At 42.2% G+C, this 18,507-nt stretch overlaps 1 protein-coding gene across 11 annotated transcripts in view; it reads left to right on the top strand.

Annotated features, from left to right (window-relative positions):
• arvcf (ARVCF delta catenin family member) overlaps window positions 1–18,507 on the top strand; it is a 230,796-nt gene that overhangs the window by 64,348 nt on the left and 147,941 nt on the right. For 9 of the 11 annotated variants that reach the window (XM_033043841.1, XM_033043843.1, XM_033043846.1 and 6 more), the window contains exon 3: window positions 14,846–14,942. The exons of the other annotated variants lie outside the window; for them this stretch is intronic. Coding sequence is in view for 2 of the 9 variants with exons in the window: in XM_033043847.1 (XP_032899738.1) it covers window positions 14,940–14,942 (3 nt within the window). In the remaining 7 variants the exon portion in view is untranslated. The remainder of the gene's footprint in view (window positions 1–14,845; window positions 14,943–18,507) is intronic. 11 annotated transcript variants of the gene reach the window in all.

Genomic DNA, 18,507 nt, shown 5'->3' with positions numbered 1-18,507 from the left:
TTCGTGAAAAGAAGGGTCTCTGCCTGAAACGTCACCCATTCCTTCTCTCCAGAGATGCTGCCCGTCCCACTGAGTAACTCCAGCTGTTTGTCTATTTTGAGTATGGGATTGATGGAGCTAATTTAGGAAACATTTCTTGCAAATGTGTGAAGCTCTGTCCAAAAGAAATGTAGCTAAATATAGAAGTATAAAGCCCAGGTTAGTGGATGGAGTTAAGTTAAATAACACATTAAACTTGAAGTTGTAAATAGCCACCTCTGTTTCTGAGTTGTATGTTCAATCTCTCCTTCAGCATTGTCACGACCAACTGTTATTTGGCCAGCTGACTTAGTCCAACGGCCTAAGGGTCAGAATATGGAATGTATCTAACTTCGGTCAAACATTCAATTTGAAACTTTCCGTATGGACAAGTTGTCGTCTTTAATGTAGTGTGCGTATATTTTAAGGTGGTGCAAACTTTAAGTAAGGGAACTATTCTCTTGTATATCTTTTGTGCCTTTTGACTTTTCGGGGAGGAACCCTTCACACTGCCAAAGAAAGGTCCCAAACTGAAACGTCACCCACTGTTCCTCTTCAGAGATAAACATTAAGGTCAGGATCAGTCCTGGGTCATGACTGCTCAGATGCCTCTTGTATCTAATCACCCAGGATTGTATCTTTGTTTTTGCTAACTTTTGAAAATCTGTTGTGCATTAGAATGGTTAGTTGGAATCTTGAAGTTGGAAAGAAATACCACAGCTAGAATTTGTGGTAAAACCAGATGGACCATGTCCAGATATTCAAGTTTGAAGTGCTGATATTTGGAATGAGAAGTTGAAGTCTGGACCCAAAAGACATTCCAATTTTAGCAGAGAGTGTGGAGTTTTTCAACATTATTAAATATATGCAGTATGTCTTTGAGTATGCATGCTTTTTGATAACTGATATTTAGCATGGAATGTATCATTTCATGTTGGCTGGGCTCCCTCCACATGCCTTTGAGTCTAGCTTCGTCTCCATTAGGAAATGATTAACTTAGATGGATTGGCAGTGAAGACGAGAATTATTTTAGTGCACATATGTGCTATGTACATCAGTTGAGATTGTCCTGTATGTGATTACAAATAGAACGACACTGTTGTGACCTAGGTGATTTGTCTTTTTCAGCTTTTACAAATGGCTCTCTTTGACAGCTACCTACCAAACGGGTATTTTGGCTGTCGTCTTAATTGAGCAGAATATTTCAATCTAAATCGTGTTTCTCTGTCCCACCCTCTCATTGCTCTCAGCACTAATTCATGCATACTACGTGACAAGCTGTTGCAGAAGTGTTAACTTTGCCAGTAATCCCACATTTTGTATTAAGTTTTAAATACCAACCATCTGAACATTTGTTCACCACTTATGATGTGACACGAGTTTAATATTTATTTTGTAATGCTAATAGATCTCTGACATGTGATACCATTTAATTTTGTTTTACATTTTCCACAATTAAGTAAATGTTATAAATTACAACAGTTTCTATTAATAATTTATTAGTTCCTACATTTAAACTATATACGATCACAGTGATGTTGCCAGGACTCAAGGGACTGAGCTACATGGAGAGGTTGGGCAGGCTGGGACTTTGTTCCTTGGAGTGCAAAAGAGGGGGGGGGGGGGCAAAGATTTCATAGGAACCTGAGGGGCAATCTTTTCACAGGGTGGTGGGTGTCTGGAACGAGCTGCTAGAGGAGGTGAGTTGAGGCAGGTACTATCGCAATGTTTAAGAAACATTTAGACAGGTACATGGATAGGATAGACTTTGAGGAATGTGGGCCAAACGCAGGCAGGTGAGTCTAATATAGATGGGGCATGTTGGTCGGCGTTGGAAAATTGAGCTGGAGGGGCATTTTCCACAATGTATGACTCCATGAAATTAAATTGTTCAATTTATTTGTCAAGGCATGAAATGCTTCCTATTCTAGAATTGAAATGGGAAGAAAAATTGGATATTTATTGTTAGCTGACCTAGAGTATAGAAAAGGTAAATATGTAAAATTTACACCGTATTAGTTTGGCAGATATAATTTGGTAAAATGTGCAGTGGTGCACAGTTCAGTTGTGTTTTAACCAGGGCGTGTGCTGATCATGAGACTTTCACCGTAGGTACTCTAATAGATTGTCCATTAAAGTTGGTGTGCATTGGCTTGGGTGCCAATTGGATTTTCCTTCTGTTTTTAACTTGTGTACCATATATAATGCACTCATGGTGTGTTGGGAGATTTAAATGCTTTGAAGGATGGCAGGGACCATGAAAGCAAAATATGCCTTTAACTGAAGCTCAATGTTTTAATGGATGGAGTCATGTCTGGAAATGGTTGCAAAGTATCCTTTTATGTTAAATACAAAGATAAATCACAGATGGGATTTCACATTTTTATGCATTTGTGAGACTAAAACCTCCTATTGAAACTGAATTTTGTCTAGAGTATCATTATTTGCTCTAACTCAAAAAGTAAAAAGGCGTACATTTTATTCTGGCCATGGCAATAAGTTTCTTATACATACTACAATTGTATGCCATTTGTGTGATGAATGCTGAAGTATAGGATTCTTTGCATGAAAATGAAATTATTGTAGTCGGAGGACAAAGTTGTCTTTAGTTTGTGCAGTTAAGAATGGCTTAGAGTAGCAGTGTCTGACTAGGAATTTCATGAGCAAAAAACAAAATGTTGAAGGAATTCAAAGGTTGAAGGTCAGGCAGCATATGTGGAGGGAAGGGACAGATGGCATTTTGTCATGACCCTTCAGGTCGGAGTAGAGGGGAGAATGCCGGACAGGAGGTGTGGGTTGGGGCAAAGCCTGGCAAGTGATGGGTCGATACGAAAAAATAAATAATATAGTGTCAACTAATGAAAGAAGGGGTGAAATGTAAAGCTAGAGAGGGGACGTGTAGAAGGGAACTGCAGATGCTGGTCTGAAGAAGGGTCTCCACCTGAAATGCCTCCCATTCCTTCTATCCGGAGATGCTGCCTGTACCACTGAGTTACTCCAGCATTTTGTGTTTATGTTAAGCTAGAGAAAGACTGGGTCTCAAGAGAAAAGTGGGAGTTGAGTGTAAGGAGTAGGGCAATTAGGTTTCTCAAGATTCTCGTATCTGCAATTTCCTGCCACTAGAACCTATGGAAGAAATGCAGTTTAGTTTAGAGATAAAGCATTGAAACAGGCCCTTTATCTCCCCCCCCCGAGTTCATCCACACTCGCCACTGATCATTCATTCACACTAGTTCTTTTCTCTTTCCACTTTCTCATCTACTCCCTACACACTAGGGGCAATTTACAGACGCCTATTATTGTATTCAAATTTATTGTCATTGTCTCAATTAGAGACAATGAAATTAATTTCCCTTTACAGGCAGTATCATAAAAATAAATAAATAATAAATAATAAAACATATTAAAAATAAAATAGTATTTAAAAAAAAAGCACAAACACAAAGTCCACGACACAACATAACACAATGGCACCAAGGTGAGGAAGGCACCATAGTCCAGCCAGCCTCCCCTCCGATTTTCCCAGATGTTCACCCGTGGTCGGGGCCTTCCGAGCACCCGCAGTCGCCACCCCGGGTGGCCCGATGCTCAGGCCCTCTCGCCGGGCTGATGGAACGCCGACGCCGAACCCCCGACGGTGAAAATCCTCCTCAGCGGCCCGGACCTCCCGATCAGCCGCCTCCCACCGGAGAGGCGGCTGATGATTACAGCACGGAAACAGGCCATCTCGGCCCTACAAGTCCGTGCCGAACAACTTTTTTCCCTTAGTCCCACCTGCCTGCACTCATACCATAACCCTCCATTCCCTTCTCATCCATATGCCTATCCAATTTATTTTTAAATGATACCAACGAACCTGCCGCTACCACTTCCACTGGAAGCTCATTCCACACCGCTACCACTCTCTGAGTAAAGAAGTTCCCCCTCATGTTACCCCTAAACTTCTGTCCCTTAATTCTGAAGTCATGTCCTCTTGTTTGAATCTTCCCTATTCTCAAAGGGAAAAGCTTGATCACATCAACTCTGTCTATCCCTCTCATCATTTTAAAGACCTCTATCAAGTCCCCCCTTAACCTTCTGCGCTCCAGAGAATAAAGACCTAACTTATTCAACCTATCTCTGTAACTTAGTTGTTGAAACCCAGGCAACATTCTAGTAAATCTCCTCTGTACTCTCTCTATTTTGTTGACATCCTTCCTATAATTGGGCGACCAAAATTAAATTCCCCCAAAATTCCCCCACATTAAAACATTAAAAAACCCATAAAAAACACACTTCAACATAACAAAAAAAACGAAAAAACAAAAAGATACCGGGCTGAAGGTGGAGGCAGCTGACACCAGCGCCACCGGAAGTACAACCTTCAAACCCACACGTCTTTGGCATGTGAGAGGAATCCGGAGCATCTGTAGGAAACCCATTCTCCCAGGGAGAATGTGCAAACTCCACACAGACGGCTCCCGAGATCAGGATTGAACCCGGGTGTCTATCACTGTGATAGAAACGCTGCCAGTTTGCATTGTAATGGGGGAAATCTGTGTAATGTAGACCAGTTTACATTGTCTTTTGTGACCAAGTCCAAAGCAAAGCTTGAAATTGAAGTTAAAAATAGCCAGTGTGTTGTCAGCAGCAGCTGGAGCTTGTATTGCTCCTACTCACCACTTTGGCTCATTCCCACAAAAACTGCACTTGTGTTGGACGTTCTGGGAGTGTTTACTGATTTTGATAATGTGTCTATCTTTTCCAATGGCTGCCCTGGGGAAATAGAGTTGGCAGCTATATCTCAATAGTTAATTTGAGCTTCTCCGTCTGTGTTCCATGTGCTTTATTTCTGGGAGGTGATTAGAAAAATGTTTAAGAGTGGACATCTCATTTCCTGTTACTGGAAATGCACCATGGATTGGGCTGAAGGATTCAGCTTGGAAACTGGCTAAATGTGCCAAATTGGTATTTTAGTACTGGGTGACTCCAGACACAGATTATATTACAGAATGAGGCCGTTCAAGCCTCATGTTCATCTCGATCAACTGCAGGAGTAAATTCAGTGTTCTTTCCTGGGATTCGTGGGTCTAAAATTGTAGACTGATACTGTAGAGAAACAGACCCTTTGGACCAACTTGTCCACACCAACTGAGGTGCCTTCCTGAGCTAGTCCCATTTACCAGTATATGCCCAAATATATTTTTTCAAAATACTTGTACCTGCCTCCTTCACTTCTCAGTAGTTTGTTCTATACGTCCACCAACCCCTGTAAGGAAAAACGTCCCTCTCGCATCCCTTTTTTAAAATCTTTCTCCACTTTCTTTTGCTCATCTCAAACCAATGTTTTAGTTATTGGTGATTCTCTTTTGCTGTGCGGGCATCCTCATGGATGAAGTATCTCTGTTTGCCTTGGTTGCTTCCCAGCCATGCATCTGGGAAATTGTACGTGCTTCATGGTTTTCCACAGTTATCCAATCTGCTTAATCCCTGCTCAGTTTATGATTGTTTCTCTGCCAGCAGTTTGATGTTTAGCTTCATCTTTCTACCAACCGTCTGATCTTTCTTTAGCATACAGTCAACCAGCTGAAATCCCCAGTATTCAGAGGATAACACCAGGGGAATTTTAACGTGTTTATTGGTACTTTTTTTAAATGGGTGAATAAAGACAATTTATGTTGAAACGAGGAACTGCAGATACTGGTTTACAAAAAAAGTTGCAAAATGCTGGGGTGACTTAGCAGGTAGACAAAAATGCTGGAGGAACTCAGCGGGTGAGGCAGCATCTACGGACCGAAGGAATAGGTGATGGTTCGGGTCGAGACCCTTCTTCTGACTTAGCATGTCCGGCAGCATCCCTGGAAAACATGGATAGGTGATGTTTCAGGTTGGGACCCTTCTTCAAACATATCTGTGAAATGAATAGATTTACCTGGTGTTGACCTGCAACATTAACTTTCTTTCTCCACAGACGCTGCCTAAGTTCCTTTTTCTGTTTTTATTTCAGATGTCCAGCATCAGCAGTTCTTTGACTTTCATTGAAAGGTGCCTTTTTGAAAGATTTTGAGAATCTCGTACTCTTCTGCAAATTTCTGTCATGCTGACCGACTATCAAAGAAAACTTGCAAACAGATTAAATGGTATAGTCACAAAATCACCCAACACAGACCAGATGCTGCACATTTCAATCTGACTTCCCCAAATGTTGTTGCCAGATTCTGCTGAGAAGAAATCTGCTGTCAACATCAGTTCCAATGGGGGAAATTGCATTTATTTGTTTTCCAAGACCGCAGCAACTTGATTTTCTAGTTTACCCACTGAATGCAGTGAATTTCACCACAGGAACTGGTTTGAGAAATAATACTTTTGTTAAGTTACCATTGAGTGAAAATATTGGAACATCTACATCCTAAAATAGTGATTTGGGTTATAATACGATTCTTGAAGGTGTATGAAAAAACTACTATGAAAGTATAATTCAAGCATTGAAGTAGTGGAGCTGCTGTTTCACAGCATCAGAGACCTGGATTCGATCCTGACCTCGGGTGCTGTCTGTGTGGAGTTCACACATTCTCCACACGACTGCGTGGGTTTCCTTCGGTGTGTGTCCCCCCCCCCCCCCCTCCCCCTCGACATCCTAACGACGTGTGGGTTTGTCGGTTAATTGCCTCTGTAAATTGCCCCTAGTGTGTCGGACATGGAACTAGTGTGAACAGGTAACCGATGGTCCTCGTGGACTCGGTGGGCCGAAGGGCCTGTTTCCGTGCTGTATTTCTAAACTAAACACTCCAGATTGGAATTCGAACTGAATAAGAAATTAGCATGGTTTTGAGGGATAATTTCTGATGTTTTGTTAATGAAAGGCTCTTGTCCAAATTGCACGATCAGGTAACTTATCTGTGGGCCTTCTTATTTTGGGGTGACTGATGAAAGAAGGGATCTTCTGTTGGAGAATATAAATAACCATGGGACAGATCATTTGTGGCAGCTCAGTTTAATATTACACAAGGTAGAGAGAACTCCAGTGATTGAAACAAAAGCAACTTTGATGGGTTCTGCTATGTGAGGGTGGGTGGCAATCTAGTTTGAGCTCTCTCTGTTTATCTCTGTTTTCTACAGAGTGTATTAAAGAATTTAGAACATGGGACAATGCAGCACAAGAATAGGCCCACTATGACTGCAATTAGCAACTTTTTTTGTATCCTTCCATCTTCTGCACATTCATGTTTCTGTCTAAAAAAACTTTCACCACCATCATCATATCTGTTCAAAAGAGTCAGAGTTTCACTGTCTTGTTCACTGGGTTGGAACTAAAACAATTTCTTGCTGCAGCTTTACAGACACATTAAATGCAAACTGACAATAAATATAATTGTCAGTTATTAGTAAAGCAGATTATTTATAGTGCAAGCTAAAAACCTAATGCAAAGTTAATAGTCCTAAACCCTTGGTAGCTTGGTGCTGAGGTGGGCCTGTGGTTAACTTTTCTTATTTTTATTTTTGAGCCTGACCCACTGAGATACTCCAGCACTTTTGAGTCTTTTTTTGAAAAACCACCACCAGCAGTTTCTTGTTTCTACATCTTGTATTGGACCAGTGTTGTCAAGGACAAACAGCCCACAAGGATTGCAGTGACATTCTCCTTGGTACCATGCCTCAGAGCGCATGGTGATTTTGATCTTCCTATTTGTACTCTTGCTGGATAATCCAGAGATGATAGCATTGTGATGTTCTGATGCATGGAAGACAGTCTTTAAAAAAAACCTCAAGGTGCGGCTTTTACATGAGGGTGTAAAGCTTAGCCAAGGTCGCTTCCGCTCAAGGAGCCCACCATTGCTAAGCCATGGCAAATCTGCATTGACTTCTCTAACTTCAGATAGCCTTGCTTTCTCTCTCCATCCCCTTCCCAGTTCTCCCACTAGTCTTACTGTCTCCGACTACATTCTATCTTTGTCCCTCCCCCCTTCCCTGACATCAGTCTGAAGAAGGGTCTTGACTCCAGAGATGCTGCCTCACCCGCTGAGTTACCCCAGCATTTTGTGTCTACCTACAAAGTTCTATTTTGGTTGCCACATTGAAGCCAAATGAGACCAGGGGTGGTGGTGGAGGCAGATAGATGGTGGCATTTCAGAGGCTTTTTGATGGGCACATGGACATACATCAAACCTTCAGGAGAATGGAGGGAAATGGATCATGTGCAGGAGGACGAGATTGGTTTACCTTGCCGTCATGTTTGGCCTAGACATTGTGAGCAGAAGAGACTGTTCCTGTGTTGTACTATGAGAGTCAATGTCATTGTATAGGTGAAAGCCAAGATTTTAAAAGATTATGTAAAATGTTGCAGTGTTAGTGTAATAATGTGGTGGGTTGAATCTTAAGAATATTATTATCTGAAAGGAAAGCAAGTAAATGAGTATGCTAATATTGTGGGATCAACAAAATTGTTTTTCTTCGCATGACTTGCATAGTTAATGATGATAAACAAGCCAGTTGCTTTTGCCGTCTTTAGTGTCTTTTCGGGAAATGAGAGCTGACTTTTGATCCACGTTAGCTGAAGGGGAGTTGTGGGCAGGAAAAGGGGTCATGGGTATGTGCAGTGTTGACATTGAAATCAAAGGCTTCCTCAGTCAAAGAATATTTGGCTTCATATTGTTAATGTGACAGTGCATCATTAGATGTTAAGGCTCAAAGCTCCTTGCTGCAGTCGTAACTGCTTGGAAAGATAACCAAAGTACTATATACTAAACAAATATTACGCCAAGAATGTCTCCGGGCTACTTTGCTGCAAGGAAATGATTTTCTGTGTTGTATTGATAATAGCTTTTTTGCTTTTTGGTCGTAAGCAAGAATTTAATTAAGATTTGTGTGCTGGATTGTGCTGCTTCTCTCCTGGAAGTCTGTGCCAGCACTTGTACTTTATGGTCAATGATTGGAATTTAATTTTGATACATAGTGCTGTTCAATTACGAAAATAATGCAAAAAGAAACTTGAACATGTAAGTAATTAACGCCTGCGAAGAGAAAAATAGGAGTTGGTTCATGAAATGGTTTCTATCAGAATACCTGGAAGATGCATGTGGCGACGTCACATGGTTGGCATTGTAAATAGTGGAGGATGGTTTGTTGAATGTCGTGTGAAATTAGAAAAAGGATGTAGCAGGCCTTGTGAGCCCATGTAATTTCTGGCAGGTTTACTGACATCGCCAAAGTAGCTGAAGTTGGTGAAAACAAAAAGTACTGAAGGAACTTGGTGGATCAGGTGGGATATATGTGGAGAATGATTTAGGTCGGCACTCCTCTTCAGAGTATCAGAAGTCTGAAGAAGGGCCCCAATCTGAATAATCCATCCATTCCCTCCATAGATGCTGCCTGACCCACAGAGTTCCTCCAGCACTTTATATTCTGATCAAGATTCCAGCACCTGCTGTTCCCTTTATCTCTATTTTGAGGAATGTTCTAGAACCAGAGTGCAATCTCAAAATGAGGACTAAATTGCACAACATATGAGACATTTCTTCACCCATAATGTAGAGAATCCTTCCAATTCTCCCCCCAAGAAGATTCTGCAGGTTCAGTTGCTGAGTATATTCAAGATGGATGGATTTTTGCATATTAGTGTGGATGCATGTTTTGCAATAGGTTCAGAGAAGTGGCTCAGAGGTACAAGACCAACCATGGTCTGATAAGAGTTACGAGGAACTGCAGTTGCCTGTTTACAAAAAAAAAACACATAGTACTGGAGTCACACAGTGGATCAGGCAATAACTCTGGAGATCATGGATAGAAAACATGTGAAGGAAGGATATTCTGGTTTGCACCGAAGATGGACACAAAATGCTGGAGTAACTCAGCCAGGACTGGCAGCATCTCTGGACAGAAGGAATGGGTGACGTTATGGGCCAAGACCCTTCTTCAGACTGAGAGTCTGGAGAGGGAGACACAGATAAGGAAGGGTAAAGTGTGTGAAAATGAGATGTCAAAAGGTAAGGCTGAAGAAGAGTCCCAAACTAAGACATCACCTAAGGTACACAAAATTGCTGGAGGAACTCAGCGGGTGCAGCAGCATCTATGGAGCTCCACTAAGACATCACCTATCCATGTTCCAGAAATGCTGCCTGACTTGCTGAGTTATTCTGGCACTTCATGATCGCCTTGCATGCTGGAACAAGCAGGTGCCACTGAATAGCAGTCTCCTGCTTCTATTTCTGAAGTTATTAGTGTCTTTAAAATGAGCAGCAAACTTGAACTAAGTAAATTTAGAAGATTAACATATATTAGCTTTGAAGATTTAAACTGCACTCACGTCAGTGGATTGTGATCTGCCTTATGGTATTATTTGCATTTTGAAATGAGCCTGGAATGTGACAATTTTAAGTGTGGAAGAGAGCTTAGCAAAAGCTAGAAGTACATAGCACAATTTGATAGTTTAAAAATCCAGTGCATTTAAAGCCTCTATGTATTTTGTAATGCAACAGTTTGGATTAGCATGGATATTTCCCGACTAGTGCATTATTTAAAATAATAACTTGGTTAGGTGTCCGTTTTGGGTGCAGGGTCACATTCTTTGCTGAATGATAAAGATTTGGGATGGATACCCCTTTCCAGAGTCGGAGAACTAAACCTTGGCTGGCACTAAGCACGACCGGAGAGATACATTGCTGGAAATACCGTCTTGCAAACAAGGCAAGAAGTGTGCTTATCTACACACACGTGAATGCTTTTGAAACACGACACCATGGTGGCTATTTTCACGTCAGGGTAATTCTCCCAGAAGAAGTGTCCTGACCAAAAATGTTGCTCTTGTTTCCCCCCGCAGGTGCTGCCTGGCTCAGGGAGTCCCACCTGAACTTTGTGTGGTTTGCTAATCCTTTCCTGTGTCTTGGAGATTCTTTAATCCTGGAAACATGAGTAAAACCAAACAAACCTGCACTCAAGAATTACTATTACGACAGAAAGTGCTTGTGCTATAACACCAGGATAAACGGTCAATCGAGAAAACCAAGCCCAGTGCCAAAGTAGTATCAAAACTGCCTTCACAGACTTAAGGGCCTGTCCAACGAGCATGCGACCCCATGCGGCAAGCGCGACCTAACGTGGTCGCTTGAGCCGTATGGCCTCGCGGGGCCGGTCCCACTTCGATCACCGGAGCCGTATGGAGTTGTGCGGAGCTGGTCCCGATATCGTGCGGGGCTCCGAAAAACTGACCGTGTAAAAAAATTCCGCGCGGCAACGGCCTGCCGGCCCGCAGCCACCTCGACGCCGTACGCACTGCCTTGATGAGCGTGCGCAGCGTCTTGACGCCATACGTCACACGCGGACTTCGCTCGAACTTCACGTCACTTCCGGTTTGGTCGTGCTCGCCGCATGCAGGCGCATGCTGGTGGGACCGGCCCTGTACGGGGATCACTCGACCTCCGCGCGGCCCCCGCTTCAGGTTTGGTCGCGATTCCCGCATGCAGGTCGCATGCTCGTGGGACAGGCCCTTTATGCTGTAGCTCCATGTTCATATGAAACCATATGCAGTAATAAGCTATCTACATGCAAATGTGTTGATGGTACTTCCTTCACAAGAACAATGAGAGCATTTTAAAAGTGTTTAATTTAATTGTGAAAGCCTTTGGGTTTTCCTGGAGGGCATGAAACCTGCAAGGGAAAATCAAGTTACTTGTTCCACTCGTATTGGTTTATTATTGCCACTTCCAGAGATACAGTGAAAAACTTTTGAGTGAGTCGTTCTGTAACAGTCAGATAACGTTTTTGCTCTTCAGCGAATCTTTATAGGAGCGAAATGTACTATATTTTTTTGGCTGTAATTTGAACCTATATTTGGTTTCCTTTTGAAGTGGTAAACCAATGCTGAAGTTATTTATCAGAACAAATGTCAACTATTTCTTGTATGTCATTTGGCTTTTTTTTTTTTAGCCTTAATCTTTGGTTATTTAAATACCACAGTTGGTCATTGATCAAGTTTCTTGCTCATGCAGTCACTTGGCTTCTATTCTGTCATTTAAAAATAATCTTTGGCCCTAATTAAATAGCCACCTGATTGACAAAAGAAAGTCTTGTAAAATATTACTGTAATTCTTGCAAATGTACACAATTCTACCTCAACACCATAACACCATGATAGCAAGAGGCTCGAGTGCCAGTGCCTGTAATGTAAAAACAAAGCAAAAAGAAAATGACAAGGCAAATGAGTTATAGGAAAGATGTTGTCAAGCTGGAAAGGGTGCAGAGGATGTTGCCTGGACTCGAGGGCCAGAACTATAGGGAGAGGTTGAGCAGGCTAGGACTTTATTCTATGGAGCGCTGAAAGGTTGACGGGTGATCTTACAGACATGTATAACATCATGAGAGGAATACATCGGGTAAATGCTCAACGTCTTTTGCCCAGAGTAGGGAAAGTGTGGTTGGTACATGGAACAAGCTGCCTGACGAGGTTGTTGAGGCAGGTGCATCACAACATTTAAGAGATGTTTGGACAGGTACATGGATTGGATTGGTTTGGTTTGGGGGGTTATTGGCGAAACACTGGCATGTGGGACTAGTGCAGATGGGGCATGTACGTCGGCATGAGTATATTGGGCCGAGGGGCCTATTTTCCACGCTATATGACTATCAAAAATGAAATCATCAAAAATGTTGGTCCAGATGAGGAGGGTGAAAAGTGCCGTTATGTTAATGGGGAGAGGAGAGAAGAGAAGGATGGGAAAGATGAACAAAGTGAGAGAGAGCTTAAGTGGATTGATGGGAATGGGAAGGGAACACAGAGTATCGGTACCTGCAATTGAAAATTTCATTTTTTCGATGCTAACTGTTCATTGGTTGTACAATAAGAGATGAGAGAAATATGCACCATTTTAGATGCTGAGGCCTGTATATTTGATCCAGCCTTTAGCCCAATCCTGTTCAAGGTTACTTACATGAATTCTCTCGTGTTTGGCATGTGTGCTTCACTTTGCATTTAACCCTTTAAATTTGTACAAATGGAGTAATTGCCCGTCTGTGCATCCACACTGATTTGCCCTTTTCACATTTAGCTTGCATGTTCTTAAACTTAACTCCTGGAGTCCAACTCGCATGCAAACTGTTCAGCAGGTGCAGCAGCTGACAATTGTCCCCACTGGGCACTGGCTTTTCGGTCATGTATGGGCATTGTTTTGTGTGATGGATCCAAATTATTGATCGGCACTGATTTCTGTTCTGTCAATATCCATAATTAGCAACTGAGGATGGATTGGGCGAGTCCAGAACCAGGGGCCACAGTCTTAGAATAAAGGGGAGGTCAATTACGACTGAGGTGAGAAAAAACTTTTTCACCTAGAGAGTTGTGAATTTATGGAATTCCCTGCCACAGAGGGCAGTGGAGGCCAAGTCATTGGATGGATTTAAGAGAGAGTTAGATAGAGCTCTAGGGGCTAGTGGAGTCAAGGGATATGGGGAGAAGGCAGGCACGGGTTTTTGATAGGGGACGATCAGCCATGATCACAATGAATGGTGGTGCTGGCTCGAAGGGCCGAATGGCCTCCTCCTGCACCTATTTTCTATGTTTCTATCTGGAGAAAAAGGGTCGCGATCTGAGATGTCATCTGTCCATATCCTCTGCAGATGCTGCCTGAGTTCCTCTAGCACTTGGTTTTATTCGGGGGAAATTACTCATGCTGAAACCATGTTCTAATATTAAATTCTTCCAATTTCAACGATTCTGCAGGCTCATTTCAAACTTTTTTACTTTTGTTTATGGAAAGTACTGTACTGTGACAATGATGACCTAAGGTGTCCCTGCTAATGTTTATCAATTGGCATGAGTCAACTTCTGGATTTGATGTTCTGCACTTGGGCATCATCTGTTAACATTGAAACTGCATTATCTTGAACTGTACTGTGATTAAGTTGTCATGGCTAAAAAGCAATTGGCTGCTTGTTCTGTGTGAGGGCAGTGTTCAATTCAACTGTTTTAAAATTCAGCTTCCACCTCAGAATGTTATTGAGCAGGAGCTTTTCTCATGAATCTTTTAAAGCTTTTTTAAATACTATTTCTGCAATGGGCGATCGGTACAGAATTGATTAAATATAGACAAAGTCCTGGAGTAACTCAGCCGGTCAGACAGCATCTCGAGGACATGGATATGCAACGTTTCGGGTCGAGGTCTTTCAGACAAACAAGAAGCCACGTGTAGGAAGGAACTGCAGATGCTGGTTTATACCGAAGATGGACACAAATTGCTGTAGTAAATCAGCGGGTCACTCAGCATCTCTTATGTCACCTATTCTTTTTCTCCAGAGATGCTGCCCGACCTGCTGAGTTACTCTAGCAATTTTTGTCTAAGCAAGAATCCACGTTCTTCAGAGATGCTGCCTGACCTGCTGAGTTACTCCAGCACGTTTGGTTTTGTAAACCAGCATCTGCAGTTCCTTGTATCTACAGAATTGATTGAGTTATGCTTGCGTTCATTTATTTCAAATGTTGCAATATTATGTAATTGATTTTGCACGATGAAAATCTAAAATATTGGAACATTTTCAGGTCATGCAGCATTTTCAGAAGGAACAGTTGGTATTGCTTTATTATCAGTACTTGTGCAAAGAAGCAGTGGAGAAACTTTGTTTTGCATGAAAACCAAGCAATTCACGCCATACAGAAATACAATCAAACCATACACGAGTACAGCAGGTAGTGCAAAAAAAAAAAAAAGTGCAGGGCAGCAACAAGGTACATTGGTGCAACATCTATAGCAAGGAAATGCCCAGATCCTCAACTGCTGTTGAAAGACTCACAGGCTGCTTTTTCAAAAGGAATTGGAAAATAAGATTCTGATGTTTCTTTTGTGCTTTTGTTTTTCCCCAGTGCAAAAGGTTTGCCAAACGTCTGCCTTGACCAGTTGTGGATCAAATGCTCTTGTGTTTCACAAAAATCTTGTTACCTCTAGAACAAGTGGCACATGGTAAGAATGCAATACTTTTGTCTGCGGCAATTCACTCTTGGGGAACGTGGTTGGGGGGGGGGGGGGGGGCGGAGAAGGGGACTGAGAGAGAGACAAGAGGAGACGCTTCACATATTTCACATTACTGCAGCAGATTTTACTACTTCACATTTAATAACAAATTCACAAATATTAAATATTGGTAAAGTTATGCAAAGTGAATGGAAAATGAAAAGGCTCCTGATGTTAATATTGTTAAAACTATTTGAATTTAGCTGCCAGATATGACTATGTCTTTGTAAATTAACCATTTCTTTGCAGATGGGTAAATTATCTCCGTGCTTTAAAAAAACAATTGCTTATTCTTTTAGAGCCACGTGCTGTATTTTTCATGTTACAGGTTGCTTAGAATGCCATATGAAAATGGATTTAAGTTGCTTAACATGTTAAATGATGAACATTTTTTCCATTACTTCACTGTGTGTTTTTGTCGTGTTGATCATTCTGCATTTTGAATCTGTTCAAGGTGGGACAGATGTTTTAATTTTGTTTTTGCCCATCCATTGTCCGTTGGTTGGGGCAGTGAAGCTGGAAAACATTATAATGGCACAATTAATATTAGTTCATTAATATTAAAAGCAAGTTCTTATCGGAGGCTGAAGAGTTTAATGCAGTAGTACTAAAACTAGTACAGTGATGGTAGTACTAGACAACAACTTCAGGAGATGGTTACACCATAGATTTGGCCAAATGAATGAGTGGTTATCAGGAGAGACTGGCAGGTATTGCTGGAGTCTCCTGTTGCTCTCCTGCTCAAATGCGTACACCAGTTTGGATACTGTTGGCTGTGAGGGGGGGGGGGGGGGGGGGGGAGGAGGAATTGTCACCCAGGGACACAAGCAGCAGCAGCCAGAACAGTGACACTATGCCTGGCTGTGTTGAACAGCAGGGTCAGGCTAAGTCTTGGTGAGCAATAATGAAAGAAGATTCTAGATTCACGGGTACAGGCAGGCATCATGGTGGCTGCAAGCGAAGTTCCAGGATGTGTTACCTGGTGCCATGGTCAAGGGTGTCTCTGAGCAGGCACAGGACCTTCCGATAGGGGCGGCAGGTGAACAGCTGGAGTTTGTGGTCCTTATTGGTACCATTGACATACCGGGAAGGGAAACGAGTTCCTACACAGAGTATACAGTATAGGAGCTGGTACGTGAGCAAGAACGTCAAATATATTGATCATTGGTCTCTTCCAAGGAAGGTCGGACCTGCATAAGATTTATAAAGCTGCAGTTGACTTCCTGATTATTCTACTCAATGCCCCAACCAATGAAGGCCAACATACCATATACCTTCTTTGCCACCGAGACAAGTAGTCATCTGTCCATTTCCCTCTGCCAATGCTGCCTGGTCTGCTGAGTTCTTCCAGCACTTAGTTTTTTGATCAAAGGGACATAGACTGATCCAGACTGTTCTGCTTTCCCAGCACGATTCAGCCCATCAATCTCAGCGTGTTCATCAATCTATCCTGCCTGACCTTAGGACATGGAAATCGAACAGAAAAGCACAAACATACCATTCAATCCACAATATCTGTGAGGAGCGATGTCAAGACCAAATCTTACCTGCTTGCACGTCATCCATATCTCTCCATATCCAAATTTCAGATCCTGTTGCCCTACTTTCCTTGCAGTCGGTACCTTTTTTCCTTCTTGTCCTTAGTTTCAGATATATTTGTCTTTACCTCTCCCATCTCAACAATCCCTCTGCTTGCTGCTCCAGTTCCCACCCCCCCTTGCCGCTCTAGTTTAAACCCTTTCTAAGTAAATCCAGGAAGGTCTCTGCAAGGATATTGTTTCTCCTCCAAATCAAAACCTGGTTAGGTGACGTTTTGACTCGGGACCTTTGTTCAGACCCGAAACGTCACCTATCCATCTTCTCCAGAGATGCTGCCTGATCTACTGAGTTACTCCAGCTCTGTCCTTTTTGGTTAAGCAGCATCTGCAGTTCCTTGCATCTACTGTTAATATGTGATCATCATTGATCAGTGGGTCTCCATTTTGTGGAGTTGTCTATTGTTGAATTATGAACGCAGGACTATGAATAACCGAACCCCGATGAAGCCTGATCAAAACGTAACAAAGATTGAAATTGAGTACGGCAAGTTTTTTTTAAAGAAATGCTGCAAGCTTTTCAGTAAAACCATACTTCAATAAAGGGAACATGTTTCCATATTTCCACCAGGTATTCTTGAGGACTGTTTTGCTGCGTTAGACAAGTGAATAATCGCACAGCTCCTCACCTTGTATCAGATATTTTGTCGCCTATGAGCAGTGCAGGATGTGACATGAGTACTGAATGTTCCCTTTCAATCATCGTGTCCGTCTCAGTTAATACTGGAGGAAAGATCAGCGTGCCTTTGAGACAGACCTTTCAAATTAAAACCACATTCCGCACACAAAGATCTCAGTGAATTAGTGGCATTATGGTTTATATTTTAGTTGGGCTGGATTGGATGACTTGAGTAATCTTTTAGCAATTAGTCAAGTGTAACACAAAGCATTGAAATTCACCTTGTGTCCTGATTATGAAGGTGACTGACACCGGAGCAGATGCATCTTAATGCTTGTAATGGGTGCATAAAAAACGAGGATTCATTTCCTTTGCTGCATGTCAATATATATGATGTTGCTTGGTACACAGTTGATGATGGTACATGTTCATACAAATCTGTAGTCATTCCTCCTCCGTGATCTTGAAGGATCATTAATCATGAAGGATGACAGAGGAGCATCTAATCGTTTTCTGCCCTGTTTTCCATCCCAATGCTTCATGTTTCAGTTTGCTATATTTCAGCAATTTTAGTCTTTTTTTTTTAAAAGCCCTCTTACCTGACTCTCCCCGTGACCTGAAACAGATTTTTGTTTGCAGGGATATATATGATTTCATGGGTGTATTGGAGAGTACCTCGTGTTCATGTTCATTCTCGTGTTTAGCTCTTGGCAGGTTGCCCAACCTTGAAACATTGCAGTGAAGACTAATTGTGCATCACTACATGCAAGTCCACTTCATAAATTTTCTGGACAGGTTGTCGGTTGCCAAACAGTAATGGATTTTCTCTCTCTATTTTGAGTGTTCATGAGCAGTAGTTCAGAGATACAGCGCAGAAACAGGCCCTTCAGCCCACCGAGCCCATGCCGACCATGACCTGTGCATTCGACACTATCGCACTTTCCCGTCCTACACACTAGGGGCAGTTTTCGAGCTAGTTCACCTGCAAACCTGCAGGTCTTTGGTGTGTTGAAGGACCCCAACCCCTGTGGAGGAAACCCATGCGGTCACAGGGAGAACGTACAAACTCCGCTTAGACAGCAGCCGCAGTTGGGATTGAATCGCTTCTGTTCCGGCTGGTATTGGTTCTTGGTCCAGTGATGCCTACATTCCTATTCCTTTCCTGTTTTTATTTTCCCCCAGAGATTTATTCTTCCCCATACAACTCTAATATTTGTACCCATAGTCTGCTTGGTAAATCCCTTACTTTTAATCACTGTGCAAGCGATGTATATCCGTTCACTTGTCCAGGCTCCAAAAT

This window comes from Amblyraja radiata, chromosome 25 (genome assembly GCF_010909765.2).
Source record: "Amblyraja radiata isolate CabotCenter1 chromosome 25, sAmbRad1.1.pri, whole genome shotgun sequence".
In the NCBI taxonomy this organism is placed as follows: Eukaryota; Metazoa; Chordata; class Chondrichthyes; order Rajiformes; family Rajidae; genus Amblyraja; species Amblyraja radiata.
Note: the sequence above shows the minus strand (reverse complement) of the source record. Positions and strands in the feature narration are given on the sequence as shown.